This window comes from Mauremys mutica, chromosome 9 (assembly GCF_020497125.1).
Source record: "Mauremys mutica isolate MM-2020 ecotype Southern chromosome 9, ASM2049712v1, whole genome shotgun sequence".
Lineage (NCBI taxonomy): Eukaryota > Metazoa > Chordata > Testudines > Geoemydidae > Mauremys > Mauremys mutica.
The window spans coordinates 89,030,733-89,054,292 of NC_059080.1; the positions used below are offsets into that span (position 1 = coordinate 89,030,733).

The 23,560-nt window shown below is 44.0% G+C and overlaps 1 protein-coding gene and 1 long non-coding RNA gene across 3 annotated transcripts; one reads left to right on the top strand and one right to left on the bottom strand.

Annotated features, from left to right (window-relative positions):
• Positions 1 to 463: 463 nt before the first annotated feature.
• Positions 464 to 6,898, bottom strand: LOC123378073. Its single transcript, XR_006582450.1, has 3 exons — positions 6,669 to 6,898; positions 1,914 to 1,976; positions 464 to 971 (listed from the first exon to the last, which is right to left on the bottom strand). It is a non-coding gene; the product is annotated as an uncharacterized LOC123378073 (long non-coding RNA).
• Positions 5,518 to 22,644, top strand: GPR160 (G protein-coupled receptor 160). Of its 2 annotated transcripts, XM_045031551.1 has the most exons (4): positions 5,518 to 5,780; positions 18,522 to 18,570; positions 20,497 to 20,604; positions 21,235 to 22,644. In XM_045031551.1, exon 4 carries the CDS (start codon positions 21,298 to 21,300, stop codon positions 22,294 to 22,296), a length of 999 nt encoding a protein of 332 aa, XP_044887486.1. In that variant the 5' UTR covers positions 5,518 to 5,780; positions 18,522 to 18,570; positions 20,497 to 20,604; positions 21,235 to 21,297; the 3' UTR covers positions 22,297 to 22,644. The 2 variants fall into 2 exon arrangements, with proteins under 2 accessions (XP_044887486.1, XP_044887485.1); XM_045031550.1 differs by lacking the exon at positions 20,497 to 20,604.
• Positions 22,645 to 23,560: the final 916 nt, after the last annotated feature.

Sequence of the window (23,560 nt, forward strand, 5' to 3'; positions counted from 1 at the left end):
TCAGTGTACTGCTTTGTTACATTTTGAGATTTGGTAATAGGAAGCAACAGGAAATGTCACAATGCAAATAAGTCAATGTTTCAGGTGACAACAAGAAAAGCCACACCAATTCCTGAAAAGGAAAGTATCACCTCACAAACTTCCTCTGTAATTTGGTATGTTTTGTGAATTCAAGAATACAGAGAAAAAGAAACTGCGGTGAAGAGGTTTATTTACCCATCAGGGGATTTCAGCAATTTATTTACCCATCAGGGGATTTCAGAGTTCTGATCACTGCTGTCATCCATTACAGGACTTTTTATCTTTAAAGGAGTTAAGTATTTGTAAACTTTCCTGAAAAAATATTAAAATATTAATGTAATGGGTTAAAGACTCAGCTTTTAGCTGTACTAGAGTATGTTAAATAAGAGTTTGTGCTTAAAGAGAAGTCAAGGTTTCCATATGCACTGAAACAATCCCAAGAAGACTTTATTTCTGAATTTCTATAGACAATCCAAAATACTGTAATATCTTTAACATACCATATCAGCAAGTGGCTTTAAAAAAACACAAAAGTCAATAGCTTGATCTGGAAACAGGAAGAAATTGGTTAAGGAAAGTTCTTAACTCGATTTAAAAAAAACAACAGAAGCGACACATCAAAGATAATATGCAATCAAAGTCAACTAGCTTTAAATCTGACACATTTCCTTCCTGAGGTCATTGCAGGAGCTTTTGTGGATGTTCAAAACAAGCAACAATCTCCGAGCTTCATTACTAAAGAGTCCTTAATCTTTCAGAACATCGAAGATGGGAAGAGGCAGCTTGCTTTTTGTTTTTAATGCTAACCATTCCTCTTCTAAAGTTATTATAAACTGACCTCTCAGAGTAGTTATTGTGTTATAATTTGAAATACAGTCAAGGGTCACCCCGTCCCCAAATCACTGACTGGTATAATTTACTCGGCAGGTGAGAGATGGGTGGGTGTTACACTGTGAAAAAAGGTTATTTAATGGTTGGTAAGACAATACAACTGGTTGGGGTTTTTTTTAAACAAAAAAAACACATAACAGGGATTTTATGTAAACCAGAAGAAACAGAACTGGATTCCATCTATCTACAATAACATTAAATATATTAATAATATATATAATAAAAATTATTTGAATACACACACACAATAACTTACTACTAAGTGTACTTAACTATATATAACCTGGTCCCTCAATATATATGTGTATGCACAGGCTAATATCTTATAGATTATTATTATTAGTTCAAGGTTCCCCTTTTCCCAATCTTTCACTAGGTGCTCTCTAATGCCCAAATGAGTCTTTGAACCTCAAGCACTTCTCAGAACTTCCTGTAGAGATGGACTTGACTCCAGTGGTGTTTACTTAGAGGGGTACACAGTAGACTGAACCCATGGGATCTGAAGGACCTTTGGTTCTCCTGTTCTGGATCTCTGGGACAGTATGAAGCAGTCATAAGAGATGGCTGGATCTGATGCTCAAGGAACATGCCATCAAATATGGACTGACTTGATCAGACAGCTCTAAAACTGAAGGGCCCCTCTCCTGCATGTCTCTGTCTGCCCTGCCCCATCTCAGCCTCTCCATCCACTCTCGGTTTCTCTGTCCTGGTTTCCCTCTGTCCAGCCCCTCCCCTCACCCTCTTTCTCTCAGCTACTCCCACACTGTTTCTCTGTCTCTCTCTCTCAGGCGCCCCCTGCTTGCCTCTGTCCCTCAACTGTCCCCATTCTCCTCCAACTCACTTCCCTTCCTCCTGAGGGGAGGGGCCACCTCCTTTCCACAGAACAATGACATTGCATTTGACCTGAACACACCCTAAATCATATATCCCCAGCTAGAGTCAAGTCCCATCCCTTTACCATATTTACATTCTGTTAAAAGAAAGATTCCTGGGGAAAATACCTTCTCACTTGTATACACAGTATTGTTACATGTAAGGGGTTACCAGCTCGATATGACGTTCTCCTAGGAAAGAACAAATATGGTTATGAGATTAGATAACATATGCGCTGTACTATGGATATGAAAACATTCAATAAAAGCACTAAGTAATGTTAATAATTTAATGCCATTGTAACCAGGACACTAGGCAGAATTTCCAAATTTGTTTCCTGGTTTCTTAATCAGTCTTAAGTGTGGAAACATGGTGCAAAAAGGTTGACCTGTCAAGTATTCAGAGGCTTTGCTCTGTAATGGGGAACAGACTCAGGGCCCAATCCTGCCCTCTTCTCCATGGCTCTAATTCCCATTGACTACACAAGAATGACAATATCATGATCATCTTGGTCCAAATATATAGGGTGGGAACCAGTGTTATGCATTCTGGAAATCTTCAGTTAGATTTAGTTGCAATTCCTACCCAACACGCTGTAGGAACAGAAGTCCCTGGCAGTCGAGCTGCCACAGGCTCCCGTGTGCTGAGGGCAGGGGGATGTGGAGAGACCCATGAATGGGATAATCACCTCATGTGCCAGTAAGCCCAGCTGCCACACAGGAGCTTGGGGTTTGAGCAGGCAGATTGTTAATTACTAAGCAGATCCATTGGCCATATCCACTGTATACAAGACTTTCTTTATGGCAACTTAATTAAAAAGCACCTATTATGGGCTACAGGCACTAATATTGTATAGGGGGTATGTCCTCCACTTTGATCAATCACTGTGGGGTTTAAAATTGGTTTCTTTTCATTGCCTTCAATGGACTTTGGATCAAGTTCCTACTGCGCTTCAGTAATTACAAAAAGAACAGGAGTACTTGTGGCACCTTAAAGACTACAGCTCACTTCTTCGGATGCATAGAATGGAACACTATGCATCCGAAGAAGTGAGCTGTAGCTCACGAAAGCTCATGCTAAAATAAATTTGTTAGTCTTTAAGGTGCCACAAGTACTCCTGTTCTTTTTGTGAATACAGACTAACACGGCTGCTACTCTGAAACCTGTCAGTAATTACACTTTCAGGACAGGAAGCAGCTTTAGCAACATGGCAAGGGCCACTGAGAATTGTCTTTCCCATGTTTATGGCATTACAAAATTTTGCATTGAAAACATAAACTTTGTTTCTTGCACATTCATCTACTCTTACTACAGTGTTTATTTCCCATTTCAAGTTGGAATATTTTTGTTTCAAGGGAAACACTCAACCATCTGAAAATCATACAATTCTAACATCTGGATTATAAAATGCTTCCTAAAGTGTTGACAATGAGATTAGATGAAGGCTAATGGACACAGTTGACCTAGAGCTGACTGCACTTATTCTACAGACATGTTTCTGATAATAAATTCAAGATGTGCAGATGCCTAAATTGAGCAATTAGAGATTTGTAATTGTGGAGCTGCTGGTCTGGTTTTGAGGAACTACAGAGAGCTACCATGGGGCTGTTGTGGCTGTCAGGGATTGGCCAGTCCTAACGACTTTCTGGCTACATGCCTTATGCTGGAAAGAAACAATGGGATTGGAGCTGCTACACTGGCTTTATGTTTCCTGGTGATTTACCCCACCCTACTTATGACAACTTGTTTGCTTGCACTGTGAGAGCAAGAGCCGGGCTCTGGTGCCAGTTTTTTATCCGTAAGCAGTATTTGTAGCTTCATCTTTTTCATTCTATGGATCAATTTATAAAATAAATCTTTTCCTGGACCAACATCCTCATCCCTCACTGTTTGGATCTCAACATGTTTCACTGGCAAATGCTGGCAAGTTGCCTGCAGTTTGCAAGCTAAGGATCACTGTAACACAGTAGGAAATAGTATCCACATTCATCTAGAATTATCTTCTCTATCAGCTGAGTGCCTAGAAAAGGAATATAACAGCACATTAAACATTCAAACTCCAACAAAATCATTTCAAAACAAAACATGTACACTCCATATTCCAAACTTTAAAACTCCTGGAGCCTGATGCTGTAGGTTGCTGATTTCACTTGGACTTGACAATTCATTGGCCCCATGACTGACCCCTAGCCCACTGGTTCCCAAACTTTTTACTAAGGCTACCCCCACCTGCATTTTGTCTTTTATTGTGGCCCAGCCAGGGTCCAAATTCATAATGGTGGCCCAAAATCATAGGTCAGCGTCCTTTGCCTACTCTTGCTCCTTGCCCTGTCAAGGGAGCATCCACCATGCACAACAGCACCCTGTGCCTCAGCACTGCAACCCTAAACCCAGCCCACCACAGAGGGGAGGCCCCTGTATGTGGGGAAGAGAAGGGGGCGGGGGAGAAAGTGAGCTCATCCCACAGCAGCACTCACTCAAATGTGGCCTGTTTGCCCCTTCATCATCACAGAGGGGCAGTAGTGTAACCTTGTGCTTCAGGTTGTAGTACCTGGAGTGGGGAGCAGGACCCAGACCTCAGGACTGGAGCCACTGCTGTGGGGTGAGTGCAGGGCAGTCTTATTCTACAACTCCCCTTCCCTCCCAGTTCTCTCCTCCTCACTGGGCCTGTGACCCGTTGCCTAGTGCTTTCTGCAATCCACTGGTGGGTTAGGACCAACCTTTTTGGAAACACTGCCCTAGGCCAGGGGTAGGAGTGCTTGGTTCCCATCTCCCACTCAGGGAGCACAAGCACAGTCCCCAGTCTCTAACTTCAATCTACACAATAATACCTCCATCAGGCTCCCTTCACAATCTTCTCCTCCCAGTCCAGTAGCTCCAACAATGGCTTAGGGTCTCCCCCAAAAGACTGCAGCTACCGTGAACTCCAACCTCTGCCTCCCTGCGTGTGCTTATTGCCACTGCTCCAATGGCCCTGGCTGGGCATCGGAGAGAGGGGTCACCACTACAAGGGTAGTTAAGCTCTAGAACAGGCTTCCACCGAAGGTTGTGGAATCACCATCACTGGAGTTTTTAAGAGCAGGTTGGACAAAACCCCTGGCGCAAGGTTGGTGGAGGTTTAGCTGATTCTGTTGATGACTTCTCCAGGTCCCGGCCAGCCCTACATGTCTAGGAGCCTATGACTAGAAATTGGACAGCCCAAAGCCCTGTACCCAAACACCCCCGTGCCCTATGCTCTGACTTTTGGTGCTTGCTGGGCCCTTCTCTGCTCCTGGGACCTGAAGAGGTGCACAACAGTGGTAGGGTGACTAGATAGCAAGTGTGAAAAATTGGGACAGGGTGGGAGGGTAATAGGGGACCATATTAAAAAAAAGCCCCAACTATTGGGACTGTCCCAATAAAATCAGGACATCTGGTCACCCTAAGTGTGAGGAAGTTGGGCGCCTGTTTTCCCAGCATGGGGCCCTGGGGAGGGGAGAAACTAAGCAAACTATCTTTCCAGTCTGGGCCCCCGCGCTGTTGACCCCGGCCGGCAGGACTCCAGCTAGCTGGGGAACGGCGTGTGACGGGTCTCAACCCCGCCCCGGGTGCAGGGGGCGTGCGGGGGCCAGGCGCCCCCAGGGAGCGGCAGAGGGGCCCTGCGGTGCGGCTACACCCAGTTCTCGTCAGCCCCAGCTGGTTGTGCGGGCCCGCCCAGCGCCGCGGGTGCCAGGCAGGGCAGGGCTGTGTGCGCTGTTCCGCACCAGCAGTCCCCTCCCTGTGGGCGGCTGCTCCTCCGCCAGGCCCGTCTCACTTCCCAGGGCGGAGCCCGGGGGGACCCCGCCAGCCGCAGCGGCCCCACGGGGAAGCTGGGGGAGCAGCCCCGAGCCCCCCCACTCCACGCGCGTGGCCAGCGCGGCACGGGACAGCGCCGGCCGGGGAGCTGGGGGGGAAGGAGGCTGAGGCGCAGCGAGCCACTTCCCGCGGGCTGCCAGGCGAGGAGGCAGCGTCTGCAGGTGGGTTTGGCTCCTCCGAGCTCAGCGAGCAGGGACTTCCCACCACCGGCACAAACCGCCCGTCCCAGCCTTGGGCAGCCCGCCTGCCTTCCCTGCCCCGGCCGGTTGCGGGAGACCCCGGCTCGCCCCGAGACTCCGCCTCACCCGCCCGGGGAGAGCCCCCGCCCCGAGAGCCCCCCTCACCCGCCCGGGGAGAGCCCCCGCCCCAAACCTCGCCCCGGGAGAGACACCCCCCCTCACCCGCCGGCGGAGAGACCTCCTCCTCGCCCGAGACCTCGCCTCACCTGCCGGGGGAGAGACCTCCCCACCCTGAGACCTTGTCCTGAGACCCCACCTCACCCGCCAGGGGACCCTGTCTCACCCCGGGACCCCACCTCACCCGCCAGGGGAGAGACCCATCCCACCCCGCTCTGAGACCCCACCTCACCCGCCAGGGGAGAGACCCTTCCCACCCCGAGTCCTCCCCCCTCACTCGGACTCCAAGACCCCACCTCACCCATGTGGGGAGAGACCTCCCCACCCTCAGACCTCGCCCCGAGACCCCACCTCACCCGCCAGGGGAGAGACCCATCCCACCCCACCACGAGACTTCCCCCCTCGCTCTGAGACCCCACCTCACCGGCGTGAGGAGAGACCCCTCCCACCGTGAGACCTCCCCCCTCGCTCTGAGACCCCACCTCACCCATTGGGGAAGATACCCCCTCCAACTAACCTGCTGTGGCCAGCTTTTCCCACCTCTTTGTCCACAGACCTCAGCTTATCCACTATGAGAGACCCCTATCCCCCCACAACCCAACTCACCCAGCATGAGATGCCCCTTCCCCCCAGTCCTAGTACACCCGCCCTGAGAGATGTCCCCTTCCCCTCCGCCCCCAGAACTCAACTCACCCAGCTGCAAGAGATGTCTCCTACCTCTGCCATAGACTTCAACTCACCCTCTATGGGAAATGCCCCCTCTGTTCCCAGACCTTAGCTCACCCACTATGAGGAAGGACCCCAACCCCTCCATGCATAGGCGGCAGGTTATATACACCTGCGGTGCCCGGGCTCCAGGAATATTCAGGGCCGGGGGCCCTGCTCCAGTAATATTTGGAGCTGGGTCTCTCCCTCGGCCCTGCCTGGATCGGGCCCCGGCCCCCGTGGGCCTCCCCGGCCCGCCCCGCTGCGTCCCTGCCTAGAGCAGGTCTGAGCCCCCCCTGCCACACACCCTCGCCGCCGCCGCCCCCGCCTGACAAAAGGCAGCCGCGCCTCTCCCCTGCCTGCTGGAGCTGTCAGAGATCGGCTGTCTGCTGCCCCAGGGTCCTAGTGCCTGCTCTCCACTCATGGCAAGGCAGGCTGCCCTTACCCTGAGCCTCTCCAATGGCCCAAACCCTCAGCCCCAGCCAGAGCCCTCATCCCCCCGAACCCTAATCCTCATCCCCAGCTGGAGCCCTCATCCCCCCGCACCCTAATCCTCAACCCCAGCCGGAGCCCTCATCCCCCCGCACCCTAATCCTCTGCCCCAGCCCTGAGCCCCCCCACATCATGAACCCCTCATCCTCAGCCCCACAGCCCTCACCCCACACCCCAACCCTCTGCCCTGAGCCCCCTCCTGCATCATGAACATCTCAGCACCAGCCAGAGCCCTCATCCCCCCGCACCCTAATCCTCTGCCCCAGCCCTGAGCCCCCTCCTGCATCATGAATCCCTCATCCTCAGCCCCACAGCCCTCACCCCTGTACTCTCTCCTATCCCCAAACTCCCTCCCCAGAAGGTGCACCCCCTCCCCCTTCCCACACACCCCTTCCCAACCCCAAACTCCATCCCAAAGCCTGCACCCTGCACCTCTCCTACACCCTAATCCCCAGCCCAGGATCTGCACCCCAGACCTCCCCCGCCGAGCCCCCTCCCAGAGCCTTAGGCAGGTGGGAGTGGAGTTTGGGGGGGCGGAGTTGGGGGGCAGGTTCTGGGCACCACCAAAATTTCTACAAACTTGCCACCCATGCCTCCATGCACCTCTGCCCCAGCCCTCAGCTCACCTGCTATGGGGGATGCCCCCTACCTGCCACCTTCCCTCCAGATCCCAATTTTCCCACTGTGGGAGATGTCCCCTACCTCCCCCCGACATCTCAACTCACTCCTTGTGGGAGATGCCCACTGTCCCTTTTCCCCACACACACACACCCCCAACTCTCCTCTCTGTGAGCAAAGTGGAAGGAGGGCTCTCTGATCCCCCTGGCTTGGAGAAAGCAGGCGTGTGAGACTGTCAGCCCCCATCTGAGAGGATGGGCACGAGGGCTGGTGCAGCCTGGCGAGGAGAAGCATTGGTGGGTCATAGGAGGGAAAACAAACAATGGCACCAGGCAGAGAACAAACCCCCAACCAACACTCAGGCTTGTGGTGGTTCTGGGAACTGAAAGTTCAAGTTTAGGTCAGATATGAGGCTGACCAGCTGTGAGAGCAGGATGCTAACACGCTGGGGTTAGGGAACTTCAGAGCATAACTTCTGACCCCTAACCATTAAAGTAATATGGGATTATCAAGAAACACAGTATATGGGTAGCCCAGTGGTATAAAGTCCCATTAAAATAATGTTTCCTATTCTCAGCTCTGAGCTCCAGACTTTGGCCCAGTTCACTCATATAGTATGATAAATAGATATATTGTCCCCTCTGCAACCTGTTTGGGTTTCAGAACTCAGAGTTATGCTGAAGACAGACAAATCCTCCACATTTCAGTCTGGGCTCCTTTCTTATAATGCTGATTATTCGCTCCAGAAAAATTTCTCTCCTAAAATGGCAGATCTTTTGCCTCTCTTCATTATCCTCTGGCTGCACTTTCAGACACAGCCAATTTGTTTTCTTGTTTAAGGGGCATCTGGCTTTAAAAAAAAATCACACTTAGAAAGATTTGTTTACCCATTTTATTTTTAATATGCTAGATTATTAAAAGCAATTTTATAAATATTTTTTACCACTTCTGCTGCTCTTTCATGCTTGTATTTCAGCACAGATGTGAAAATAGACTTGTTATTTCATGTACTGGTTCTAGGCTTGATCAAGGATGTCTGAGTCCATGGCAGTAGAAAGTTTACAAAGTTTTAATTTACTATAATGATGTTTTTGCATTAGGACTTGTAAAATATGTAATCTGCTTTGGTGGCACACACTTCAAGGGACTATTTGTTAATATTGAATTTAAAATGAAACATTTCTAGTATCATATTTTGAAAAAGATTCTTTTTACAAAACCTAAAGTTTGGTTGGTCCATGGCTACAACATAGCTTAATTTATGTAGTGTGGAAAGGAATTGTTTCCCCATAACTGGGCTAAAACCTTGCTCAGTCATGTTTGATAGCCAGGTTTGATTCATACTATGAATTATAACAGTGCTGTAATGTTGTCACCTGACTTAGTTCTATTTGTAGTGTAGATGGGGCCTCAGAGCATTAAGGTAAGATGGCAAGCCAAGCTCTTTGCCTTTGGGCTGAATTTGAGAGAGGCAGACACACATACAGGGTCAAGGAAATTCACTATTGTTTCTAACTTCCCTCCAATCTTTTCCTTTTGATGCTGATTCCTTCCCCCACTCCTCCAAATGTGGCTGCATCTTCCTAGTAAATGCAGATCTAATTCACCACTAGTACAGCTCCACCAATTGTAGAATTGGTGGAAGGTGTAGTTGTGTGTAAAAACACAGCAGTCTTGTTGACTCTACAGTTTCTGTTATTGCAGAATTACAGCTACAAATCTTGTTTGTGTAGATGCAGCCCTGAAGACTGAAGTCTGTCTCTACAGTATAGATGCAGTACAAACTTTGTTTTGCACTTGTGCATCTATGCTGGACCACACCTTATAGATGGAAATACTTTCTAGCACCTGTGATTTCTAAGAGAAGCAATGTGTTTAACAGTCAGAACAGAGTATGCAATGGAACTCCAGGGTTTTACTCCCAGTTCTAGTGCTGATTTTCTGTGTCCAGTCACTTACCTGTGGGTTGGTTAGTTCACCCATTGTTTCTTCCCTAAACACCTCTCTCTGACCCATTACTCTCACTCCAAGACCAAGAAAAAGAAAATATTAAGTGTTCCTACTCAGTGCAACCCTCATCCCTTGTCTCAAATATATCTTAAAAAACAATGTTGTTTTGGTGGCAGTTATAATACAGTAATGTTTGTTTTAAAGTGTTTGGCAAGCGCAAGAGGGGAGGACTCCTGCCTCATACTGAGAAAGCAGAATGATCAGCGAGTTATCTTAATTGCCTATACACAAATGCAAGAAGCCTGGGAAACAAGCAGGAAGAACTGGAATTCCTGGCACAGTCGATGAATTATGATGTGACTGGAATAACAGAGACTTGGTGGGATAACTCACATGACTGGAGTACTGTCATGGATGGATATAAACGGTTCAGGAAGGACAGGCAGGCAGAAAAGGTGGGGGAGTTGCATTGTATGTAAGAGAGCAGTATGACTGCTCAGAGCTCCAGTATAAAACTGCAGAAAAACCTGTGAGTCTCTGGATTAAGTTTAGAAGTGTGAGCAACAAGAGTGATGCCATAATGAGAGTCTGCTATAGACCACCAGACCAGGGGGATGAGGTGGATGAGGCTTTCTTCAGGCAACTAACAGAAGTTACTAGATCACAGGCCCTGGTTCTCATGGGGGACTTCAATCATCATGATATCTGCTGGGAGAGCAATACAGCAGTGCACAGACAATCCAGGAAGTTTTTGGAAAGTGTAGGGGACAAGTGAAGGGTTTCTTCAGGTATGTTAGCAACAAGAAGGTCAAGGAAAGTGTGGGCTCCTTACTGAATGGGGGAAGCAACCTAGTGACAGAGGATGTGGAAAAAGCTAAATGTACTCTGCTTTTTTTGCCTCTGTCTTCACGAACAAGGTCAGCTCCCAGGCTACTACACTTGGCAGCATGGTATGGGGAGGAGGTGACCAGCCCTCTGTGGAGAAAGAAGTGGTTCAGGACTATTTAAAAAAGCTGGATGAGCACAAGTACATGGGACCGGATGCCTGCATCCAAGGGTGCTAAAGGAGTTGGGGGATGTGATTGCAGAGCCATTGGCCAATATCTTTGAAAACTCATGGCAATCGGGGGAGGTCCCGGATGACTGGAAAAAGGCTAATGTAGTGCCCATCTTTAAGGTAAGAATATGAAAACTGGCAATTGAGGGGAGTTTAACGGCTCCAGGCTCTTTGGCGGCGGGTCCCTGAGTCCCTCTTGGCCATTATTGCCGCCGAATAATGAATGAAGCGGCGGCAGCAGGTCCTTCCCTCTGAGGAAAGAAGAAAAAAAAAGGGAAGGGAGGGGGAGAAAAATGTGTTGGGGGGGGAGAGTGGGGGTGAGGAAGGCACCATATCTCTGGTAAAAAAACAGCTAACTTTTTTTTACATATGCTATTTTTTCTTGTGTTTTTTGTATAAATCCAAACTTTAAAAAGCAATCTTGGTTTTATTTTTTTGTTTTTTTTTTTAATTAAAACACATATGTAAACTCCCCTCAATTGCCAGTTTTCATATTCATACCTAGTTGTTGTTTTGGTACTTTAAAAACACTATTTTTAAAAGAACAGGCTAGTATCTTAAGCCTTTTTAGTTCACTAAACTTCTACAAAATATCCCTAAGAGGGGGCCTTGTTTTGTTACAGCTCAGGCAATACTGCTTTTTCATAATAAACTTTAAAAAAACATAATGCTTCAAATAGGCCTCACTGCATACAGAATATCCTTTTAAAAGGTCATGTTATGTTACATTTCAGTCAATTCTGTATTTTCATGTTAAAAACCTTTATATAATAAAACACTATGTTTAGCAAGTGTTAAAAGTATGGGGGAAAGTCAAGGGGTGAGGGTAGTCTTCAGATAGGCTATCTCTAAGCGTCATGCAGTCACAAAGCGATGGTTTTTGTCTTTTACAATCAGTAAATGGAATAAAATACTTATAACTTTCATAAAGTATCTTTCAATGCAATCTTGCCATTTTTTAAAACTTGAACAGCGTTTAAAAAGTTAGGAAAAAAGTCTGTGTAAAAAAACAAGCAAACTGAAGGAGTGACCCCTAGAGCCTTGCTAAGGCAGACTATAGTGCATGAAGCACTGGCTAGCCTAATTAGTCTTACCTGTTTTTAAAATGTAAAAAAAGCTCCAGCTCCAGCCTGTGTTGTATTATTTTAATAAAATCTATGAACCCAAAACAAACACAGGAGCTTGTACCTGTGTCTCAGCACATGAGTTGCAAACATTTAAAAACAAAAACATTCTAATAATGCAACAACAACAAAAATCACACTTAAATCTAAAAGCCCTAGGAAAATAAAAGCTTACTATAACTTTCACATAAATTTGTTAAAAAGTGGGGAGGAAAATAAATTTCTAATCCACTGGATTACAAAATAAGGGGAATATAAACTAGCTGTTACTAAGGTTCTGTGGTCTTCACTCTGGCGTGTTTTCTGCATGCTCTCTTTTTTTTAATTGAAACATGCATGTAAAAATGTTAAATAAAGGGCTCTGGGTTCATATAGGCTTGTCTTTTAAAGTGTTTATTCCTTTACAAAACTTAATATAACTTTCACTTGTATTTGTTAAAAAGCAGGCAAAGAAGCAGCCTTCTTATCTCTGATCTACTGGCTTACAGAGGTTGTTTTTGCTGACAGCTGTTTTGCTGCAAAAGCCTGCTGTCCTTACTTTAAAAAAAAAAAAAGACCAGTGCTAGCCTAAAACCTAGGGGGAAACTTTTATAAACAGGCTTTCTGTGTTTTTAAGCCTGGGTTGTTTCTGCAGGCTTACATGTTATTGAAACACCTATGCCTAAGGAACTAAATGAAGGTATGGGTCTTCAGGTAGGCATGTCTTTTCAAGTGTTTATTCCCTTAAAAGCCTTAATATAACTTTCACTTCTATTTGTTAAAAAGTAGGGGAAGAAGCAATCATCTTCTCTCTAATCAACTGGTTTACAAAATAAGGGGAATATAAACTGTCTGTCACTAAAAACCTGTGGTTTTAAACCTAGGGTGCTTCTGCATAATTTTTTATTACAACATATACAAAAGGGTTGTGTCTTCATATAGGTTTGTCCTTTCAAGTCATTATACCTTTGCAAAATTTAATGTAACTTTAATTGTGTTTGTTAAAAAGTTTGGGAAAGAAGCAGCATTCTTATCTCTGATCCACTGACTCACAGAGGCTGCTTTGCTAACAGGCGCTTTGCTGCAGCTTCACATTGTGCTTACTAAATAAATAACTCGTTAGTTTAAAACCTAGGGGAAAACTTTAAAAAATTGTTTGTTACTAAAAGCTTATGGTTTTAACTTTTATAAAAATCCCCCTGCTTGCTCTTTTTCATTGAAACACTTATGCCAAGGGGGTTAAATAAAGAAATGTGTCTTCATTTAGGCGTGTTTATTCCCTTAAAAGCCTTAATATAACTTTCACCTCTATTTGTTAAAAAGTGGGAGAAGCAGCAATCTTCTTCTTCTTTCTAATTCAATGGTTTACAAAATAAGGGGTTTATAAACTGTCTGTTACTAACAGGGGCGGCTCTAGGGATTTTGCCGCCCCAAGCATAGCAGGCAGGCTGCCTCCGGCGGTTTGCCTGCGGAGGGTCCGCTGGTCCCGCGGCTTGCGGGAGGTCCTCCGAAGCCGCGGGACCAGCGGATCCTCTGCAGGCAAGCCACGGAAGGCAGCCTGCCTGCCGCCCTCACGGCGCCGGCAGAGCGCCCCCGCAGCTTCCCGCCCCAAGCACGCGCTTGGCGTGCTGGGGCCTGGAGCCGCCCCTGGTTACTAAAAACCTGGGGTTTTAAACCTAGGGTGCTTCTGCCTGCTCTTTTTTTATTACAACACATACAAAGGGGATGTGTTTTAGGTTTGTCTTTTCAAGTCATTATCCCTTTGCAAAACTTAAAAAACTTGTTAAAAAGCAGGTAAAGAAGCAAACTCATTAAAAAGCAGGTAAAGAAGCAAACTCCTTCTCTGTGATCCACTGACTCACAGAGGCTGCTTTGCTAACAGGAGCTTTGCTGCAGCTTCACATTGTGCTTACTAAATAAATAACCCATGTTAGTCTAAAACCTAGGGGAAAAACTGTTAAAAATTGTGTGTTACTAAAAGCTTATGGTTTTAACTTTTATAAAAACTCCTCTGTAAAAGGACTACATGGTGGGAAAATGCTGGGGGGTTAATTTGCGTTGCCAGCAGATCGAGGGACGTCATCATTTATTCTTTAGATAAGAATAAAACAGTTAAAAGGGCGGGGGGAGAAAGGAGGAGAAGGGAAAGGAGGGAGTTGGCTCTTGTTTAAAATCTTGGGACTCTAGGATTGGTTCAGGAAAATGAATTCTAAGACGCTGCTGTAAAACAACCTCTAATTGGGTCGATCCAAAGGCGGTGATAACAAGTCTGAGAGGGTCTAAACCAGGGACAGAAAGTCTTAAAAGGTGAAAATTCTCTCTCTCTGACACAACCATGTGCTGTCTTTTGCTCTTTGCAAAGAGGGCTCTCTTTTCTTTTTTCTTACCCTGTTCTTTCTTTTAACCTCTCTTTTTTCTTAACCTACACTGGTATGCCTGACTAACCTAATTGCCTTCTATGACAAGATAACTGGCTCTGTGGATGAGGGGAAAGCAGTGGACATGTTATTTCTTGACTTTAGCAAAGTTTTTGATACAGACTCCCACAGTATTCTTGTCAGCAAGTTAAAGAAGTGTGAGCTGGATGAATGGACTGTAAGGTGGATAGAAAGCTGGCTAGATCACCAGGCTCAACAGGTAGTGATTAATGGCCCCATGTCTAGTTGGCAGCTGGTTATCAAGCGGAGTGCCCCAAGGGTTGGTCCTGGGGCCAGTTTTGTTCAATATCTTCATTAATGATCTAGAGGATGGTGTGGACTGCACCCTCAGCAAGTTTGCAGATGACACTAAACTGGGAGAAGTGGTAGATACGCTGGAGGGTAGGGATAGGATACAGAGGGACCTAGACAAATTAGAGGATTGGGACAAAAGAAATCTGATGAGGTTCAACAAGGACAAGTGCAGAGTCCTGCACTTAGGATGGAAGAATCCCATGCACTGCTACAGACTGGGGATCAAGTGGCTAGGCAGCAGTTCTGCAGAAAAGGACCTAGGGGTTACAATGGATGAGAAGCTGGATATGAGTCAACAGTGTGCCCTTGTTGCCAAGAAGGCTAAAGGCATTTGCGTTGCCAGCAGATCGAGGGACGTCATCATTTTCCTCTATTTGGCATTGGTGAGGCCTCATCTGGAGTACTGTGTCCAGTTTTGGGCCCCACACTACAAGGATGTGGAAAAATTGGAAAGAGTCCAGCAGAGGGCAGCAAAAATTATCAGGGGGCCAGAGCACATGACTTATGAGGAGAGGCTGAGGGAACTGGGATTGTTTAGTCTGCAGAAGAGAAGAATGAGGGGGGATTTGATAGCTGCTATCAACTACCTGAAAGGGGGTTCCAAAGAGGATGGATTCAGACTGTTCTCAGTGGTACTAGATGACAGAACAATGAGTAATGGTCTCAAGTTGCAGTGGGGGAGGTTTAGGTTGGATATTAGGAAAAACTTTTTCACTAGGAAGATGGTGGAATCTCCTTCCTTAGAGGTTTTTAAGGTCAGGCTTGACAAAGTTGAGGATTGGTCCTGCTTTGAGCAGGGGGCTGGACTAGATGACCTCCTGAGGTCCCTTCCAAGCCTGATATTCTACGATTCTATGAAAACAAAATGTTATGACTACATTAATTGAGTTTCACCCCTCAGTGAACCTTTTAGGCCTTTTGAAAATAGTTGTTTATAATAGAAATGCTGACAACTTAACTAGTAGCTGGATAGTTGAAAATGACAGCAACAACATTTGGGGCACGAGCTATGGGCAAAAGTTCTCTCTCTTTGAATAAAGGACTCTGGTATTATTGTTCAGGAGTTAATACCACTAACCCCTTTGATGCTGATTGACCACAGGTCCTTCCTCACATGTTCAGCAGGTAGGAGAATTGATGTATGCAGAATAGTACACATTTTTCATCCATTCATAAGTGCTTTCATTTATATTGTATAATGTTCTTTGCCTACATACACACAAAACTGCTCCTGCCTGACTTGCAGAGGCAGCTCTAGGCATTTTGCCGCCCCAAGCACGGCAGGCAGGCTGCCTTCGGCGGCTTGCCTGCGCAGGGTCCGCCGAAGCCGCGGGACCAGCGGACCCTCCGCAGGCAAGCTGCCGAAGGCAGCCTGCCTGCCGCCCTCGCGGCGACCAGCGGAGTGCCCCAGTGGCTTGCCACCCCAAGCACGCGCTTGGCGTGCTGGTGCATGGAGCTGCCCCTGCTGACTTGTGCACATGCAACAGCCAGTACACAATTACAGAGTGAACTCTTGCATGATATGCACTTTTGAAAATGTGGGCCATGTTGCACACAGTAAATTGAGTTAAAGCCAAAAGCAAAAGGAGCTGTACAGTGAAAGGAAGCTAACGATGCTACCAGATGAGATTAGAATAGAGGTGGAAAAATTCATGAGGTGGAATTATAGATCTAGTTCAGATAACATGAACTTCAGTAGAAAAAGCTCTTGCAACAACAGTGGCCAAACAGGAAGAAACTGGTACTCAAAGAGCAGAGGAATAGGAAGGGGAGTTCAAAAGACAGACTGCAGCAGAATCATAATTCTAGAATCAAAAGCAATATCTTGCGCGTGTGGTTTAAAACGGCTGAGCAACTGAAGTTCCCAGTGACTTCAGTGAGACTTATGGGTAATAAATAGTGCTGTCAATTAATGGGGGTTAACTCAAATTAACTAGATTAAACAGTAATCATGGTTAATCACAGTTTTAATCACACTGTTAGCAATAATGGAATACCAATTTAAATTTATGATAAATATTTTTGGATATTTTTCTACATTTTCAAATATTGATTTCAATTACAACACAGAATACAAAGTGTACAGTGCTCACTTTATACTATTTTTATTATAAATATTTGCACTGTAAAAACCAAAAAAAGTTTTTTTTCCAATTGACCTCATACAAGTACTGTAGTGCAGTCTTTTTATTGTGAAGGTGCAATTTACAAATATAGAATTTTTTTCTCATGAATGCACTCAAAAACAAAAGAATGTAAAAATTTAGAGCCTACAAGTCCAGTCAGTCCTACTACTAGTTCAGCCAATTGCTAAGACAGATAAGCTTGTTATATTTACGAGAGATAATGCTGCCCGCTTCTTATTTACGTCACTTGAAAGTGAGACGAGATGCTCGTATGGCACTGTTGTTGCAAGGTATTTATGTGCCAGATATGCTAAACATTCATATGCCCCTTCATGCTTCAACTTGCACTCTTTTTACACTGCAAATATTTGTAATGAAACGCAGTGAGCACTGTATACTTTTTATTCTGCGTTGTAATTGAAATCAATATATTTGACAATGTAGAAAAATATAATAAATTTAAATTGGCATTCTGTTGTTTAACAGTGCAATTAAAATTTTTAATCTTGTGATTAATTGCAATTTTTTAAAAATCATTTGACAGCCCTAATAATGAACATTTCTGAAAATCAGGACAGTTATACTTAGGTGCCGAAGCATGGCTTTAGAGCATAACTTTAAGTACTCATCACTGAAAATTTTGATCTGAAGGGCAAATTTTTCAATAGAACCAGCCCTCCTCCTAATTTTGTGCGTGCAGTTCTGAAAACACTATAAATCACTTGCATGCACCAGTGACTAAATTTGCACATGCAAACAACATTTCTAGGTGCAGGTGATGGTGCAAACAAAATTAAGAGCCATTTATTAAGATTGGACCTTCTTTTGCCTCCTGATTTAGCAGTTCACCTGTAAAGTATTTTCATTGCTGTTTGATTAAACGTGGAAAGATCTGTCCAAGTGTAACCAGGCTAAATGTGTCCCGAACTTGACAATATGCTTTCAAATGTACAATTATTTTAAAAGTATAGTATAAATGTGTGTATAGTATATTGAAAGCCTTATGGCCACCTTCTAACCTGAGGTATATATCCACTAGCTATCACTAAAGTGGGAGACATAGTAAAATTCAAGCTCCAGATAACCGTCTTCTCTTCCCATTGAGAGTAATATTTAAATTACACATAGTTCACCTATGTTGTCTATTTATGCAAAATGGTAACAAAATGTGGATGGAGATTTATATATGAATAAAGCAGGCATAAAAGAGAATGGAAGAATAATTCTTTATCTATTTACCTTAATGGCCATGACATGAGTTCTGGGGTTTTCCCCTGCAACAGTTGATCACACCAGCCTAATATAGGCTGAATGCTTGCAGCTCTCTTTTACCTGAAGCAGGTGAAAGTACTGACAGACAGATGAGTTTTGCAAGAGGAACATAATACACTGACTAAAGTCTTGGCAGGTAAAAAGTTTTTCAGCTCCCCTGGAAAAAAAAAAATTTTGGACCATAAATTTAACTTGTTAAAAATAGAATGTTGGAAGCAGAAGTTGGTCTGTAGCAGCTGAAAAAAATTGAGAACTGAAGAAGAAACCTCTGAGGGGACAATTGGGGTAAGGAAGAAGAGAGAAGGGTAAAGTGTAGGGAAGATGAATGAAAATGTTTCATGAAAATGTCTCGATCTGATATATGAAGTTATATTAAGATAATTATACATGTTACATTCGCAGTATAATAGAGACTGTAAAGATTTTCTTATTTCTGGAAAAATGCAAACTGATACTGAATGAAAAGACAACTTATGTTCTTTCTCTCACAGGGCAGCTATGGACCATGCTTTCAAGAAACGGGGCTCTTTAATAATGATGGTACAGTATTTATAAGCATCCTATTGCAGTTTAGTAATTCAGGATTAAGTTATAAAACTGCATATCACAGTTACTAAAAACATGACAAATTAATGGGATCCAGAGATGAAAGTAAGCCGGTACGCCCCAGGCAGCAATTTAAAGGGCCCAGGGCTCCCAGCAGCAGCTGGAGCCCCGGGCCCTTTAAATTCCCGCCAGAGCCCCGCTGCCAGCAGAGGTGGCTAGGACCCCCGGGGCTCTGGTGGTGATTTAAAGGGCCGGGGGCCCCGCTGTGGTAGCGGTGGCTGGGAGCCCCTGGCCCTTTAAATCACTGCTGGAGCCCCACCGCCGCTACCCCGGCAGGGCTCAGGTGGCAATTTAAAGGGCCTGGGGCTCCAGCCGCCGCTACCGCCCTGGGCCCTTTAAATCTCTGCTGGCTCCAGCAGTGGGGCTCTGGCGGCAATTTAAAGGGCCCGGGGCGGTAGCAGCGGCCGGAGCCCTGGGACCTTTAAATCGCCGCCCAGGGCTCCAGGCTCTGAAGCTGGTAGCTCTGGCAGTGATTTAAAGGGCCCGGGGCTCTAAAGGTCCCGCCCCCTTCTCAGGACTCCAGCGTACCGGTAAGTCCTTTAAGTTACTTTCACCCCTGATGGGATCCTACATAGGATGAAGAATGGGATTAGATAAATTACAATAGGGAGAATATCAAACAATCTTGGGAAAGTGGTATTTAATTTTTGTGTAAAAGCTGAGAAAGATATGCTTAAAGATGAGTTTAACTATGGAAGTGGTAGCATACAAGTTCTCTAAGGAAATCGAACCACTGTTATTAAAGGCCAAATCCTACTTACCTTACTCAAGTGAGTATTATTGAAGCTAATTGAACTAAAAAATCCAATTCAAAATTAATTGAAATCAGTGGGAGTTGAATTGGAACCTCACTCATGTGAATATGGCACACACGATTTGGCACTAGTATATGCCCACCTTTGCTGCCTCAGTTTTTTAACACAGGAAAATGCCTGTTTTCAAAATGGCCACAGCCTCCAACTGTCCCCAACAGAAATGAAACCAAGATTCCCTCAGAGTGATGGTGGACCCTGACACCCTTGAGGACAGTTGGTGGCTTTAGTCTCATAGTGAACAAGAGGAGGAGATGGCTGCCATTTTGAAAGAGGGCAATTCTTCATAGAATTCTCTATAGTGGAATATTATTCATCAGTCTCTGCTGAAGGAGAAACTGTTATGAAGAATAATGTCAAAAAGTTACCATTAATTTTCCCCAAAATTCTTCAAATGTAGCCGGATGCACAAAATTTGAGTTTTAATTATTTGAAGTGTCTTACTCTGTTCTGAAACCATTAGACACAAAAAGTCTGACACCCAATGCGAATTTTTTTAAAGGACCCACTTTTGATTACTTAACCTAATTAATGGATTTACTTGTAAATTTTCAGAAAATTAATTCTATATTCAAAGTACTGTAATTTAGGGAAGGATACGCTCTGTTTTTCATATGTAACAAAATAGTTGAACATTGGCTGAAAGTGCAAAACTTAACTCCACCTTAACTACAACTGGTACTGCCATACTACACATGCCTCTGTGCACAAGGGCCTAAGAGTGCTCTAGACTCAGGCTGCTTCAATCTGCAAGGCTTCCTCGGCAGATCAGGAGGAGCTACTCCTGGGGAAACTGTGGCTTAAAGCACCCCACACCCTATTTTCTCCAAGAGGCAGGCAGAGGAGAAGGCAAGCGAGCAGACATCACCCACAGGGTTGTAGTGGCTTCTTTGTAAAAGACTGGGTGAGGAGAGAGAGAGCCACTTTTTAAAAAAAAAAATGAAAAAGTGATAATTATTGGCTTTGTGGGATTAGGAAACAGATTTTTAAAATTATATGAGGTGGCAATCTAATTCATTTACTCTTATTCACTTCTCTAAACACACAGATAAGGACAGTTGATCTTACCACATCCTGATTCTCTAGGAACAATGGAGGAAAGCTAAATGACTTCTTCCAGAGGACAGCCTAAGCATGAGGATGTTACCATGCCGATGTAGGTGAAGCAGCCATCCCAGGCTCACTTTGTATAGAAATGAATGTATAAAAAGAAACCCAAAAAATCCAAATGGAAAACAAATAGTGAAATCGCTCAGTAAAAATAAAACCTACATTTAAATTATTTCAGATGACAGATCTTTTAATTCTCAAAACTAAGAACATGTACAGAAGATAAAGGAACTTGCTGTCAATAAAATGGTGTTTCATTTAAGCTTTATTCACAATCAAAGACTTGTGAAAATTCAAGTAGGAGTTTTATAACTGCTCGACTGACAACAGAGTTATGATAGTATGCAGTGTGGTTGTAGCTGTGTTGGTCCCAGGAAATAAGAGAGACAAGGTGGGTCAGGTAATATCTTTTTTTGAATCAATTTCTATTGGTGAGAGAGAAGTTTTGAGATTACACAGAGCTCTTCTTCAGGTCTGGGAAATGTACTAAGAGTGTCACAGCTAAATATAAGGTGGAACAGATTGTTTAGCATAAGTGGATAACACATTTCAAGGGACCATTGAAAGTCAAGTGGCTCGTAATATCCCTTCCAGAGGGGAAGTTATGATTGGCTGGAGAGTTACAACAGTAATCAGTTAATATACTTTCCAAGACTGTCATTAACTCTCTTTTCAGGTATGAACAACTGTGTCCTGTAAGATTTATTTTGCTGGCTCTTATCCTTGAAGACTGGCTGCCATGTCTTGTGCAAATTGTTCCCTTCAATACTACAACCAACTCAATCAACCTCTTGAAGCTAGCTGTATGCTGCTCCTGATTATGCTTGGAAAAGTGTCGCTCAATCTCTTCATGTTGGGAGTTAGAAGATGGGATGTAAAACAAAGTTTTATGGGATATTTCTGTATTTCACTGGCACTCCTTGACTTCACACTTCTGGTGAATATAGCTTTCATCTCCTATTTTGAGGACTTTGCACTTTGGGGTGTGAGATTTACCAAGTACCACATTTGTCTATTCACTCAGATAATTTCCCTTATGTATGGTGTCTTGCATTACCCAGTTTGTCTTGTGTCTGTTCTGGATTATTACATGACTATAGCTCAACCCCCTAAACCTGCTAGCATAGGTCAAAGACTACTTTATATACTTGCTGTGATTTTTATATGGATTTCAGTCCTCTTTTATATTCTGAAAGTTCCAGCTGTTTCTGCAGAGTTAGAAATACAGAACCACTTTTTTACATGCCCTTTCTATATCAGTGTTCAGAGCTACTGGCTATCATTAGCCATCCTGTTTGTTATAGGTGTGGCTCTTGTGATTTGTTGGTCGGAAGTTATAACTATGGTGCGGTCTGTCCGGATTATTTCCTTTACAAGTGTGACTGTTTTAATCTTTTCATATGCATCTGACTGTGATTGCACTGTCTGTAAAAAGCAGCTTTTGACAAGACTCCTCATCTGCTTTCTTGGCACTTGGACACCTTTTGTTTTCCTTCAGATGATCATCTTGTTGCTTGGTGCTCAGATTCCAGCCTACATGGAGATGAATGTCCCCTGGCTATACTTCATAAACAGCTTTCTAATCGCAACAGCATACTGGTTTAGGTGTCATGACATTCAATTGACAGAGGGGATGTGGTCTGCAGATCCATTTGTCAGCTGGAAATTCTGCTTCATCCCATTTAACAATCAAAATACAGAGCAAGCTGAAAAGCCAGGCACAGTAATCATCTGTTAATGAACTGCTGTGTGAAAAGAATACAAATAAGTGCTGTGCATCAGAGGTGTCTGACTATGCAATTTTGATGTCCTCTGTGAACACATGTAAATGGGTTATACAAGGAAATTCCTCAAACTACAATATGAAGAAAAATTCACCAAAATGGAATATTGCATTATAATGTGGAATACTGAACTGTTTTCCAAGCTAGACTTCAAATAAAAATGGGTGCTTACTGCACAAAATATTTTAATGGAATGTGTTATATTTTCAAAATATAGTTGAAAACAGGTAAATAAAAATGTCCAATACTTCTGCAAAAAACTGCCTGATTTTAACATTAAATGCTAATAAACAAAGTTGAGATTGTTTAAAATTGTCTGATTGTCTGATGCATGAACTTGAAAAAAAGAAGAGAGAGGAGTAAAATCTTTAGCTAACCTTGAGACTTCTACAACTATGGACAAGTATTATTAATTGTCAAATGTTTTAGCTTTAAACACCTCCTTTATAATTTATCAGTTCTAAAAAATTTTACTATTTCCTATTAAAAATTGAAGTTTCCCTCTTTGCTTAAGGAAAGAGAAACTGTCTAAAAGGAATGGATATAACTTTTACTACCTTCTCCCCCCAGAAAGTAAATATCATATAAACTATGTTTAAAACTGTCTACAAAAAAGGAAAGGTAGGTGAGGTAATATCTTTTATTGGACCAACTTCTGTTGGTGAGAGACAAGCTTTCGACTCACACAGACCTGAAGAAGAGCTCTGTGTGGCTCAAAAGCTTCTCTCTCTCACCAACAGAAGATGGTCCAATAAAATATATTATCTCGCCCACCTTGTCTCTCTAATATTCTGGGACTGACACGGCCACAACTACACTGCAAGAAAGACCAATAAGATGCACAATTACCAGGGTGACATTAAGTGTGACAGTTTAAACTTTTTGTAAGCACTAACTTATACATTCACAACATACAATTTGCACTGTAGAAGCAAGTGTTATTTATTTATGTTACTTCATTTCAGTCTTTACATTCCATATTTAGTGTTGCAGTAACTTTACCAGTAACATCAGAATGCAGTGGCTTTCCTTAGTGTGCAAATAAATATAGAAGCAGCAAAGAATCCTGTGGCACCTTATAGACTAACAGACGTTCTGCAGCATGAGCTTTCGTGGGTGAATACCCACTTCTTCGGATGCAAGTAGTGGAAATTTCCAGGGGCAGGTTTATATATGCAAGCAAGAAGCAAGCTAGAGATAACGAGGTTAGTTCAATCA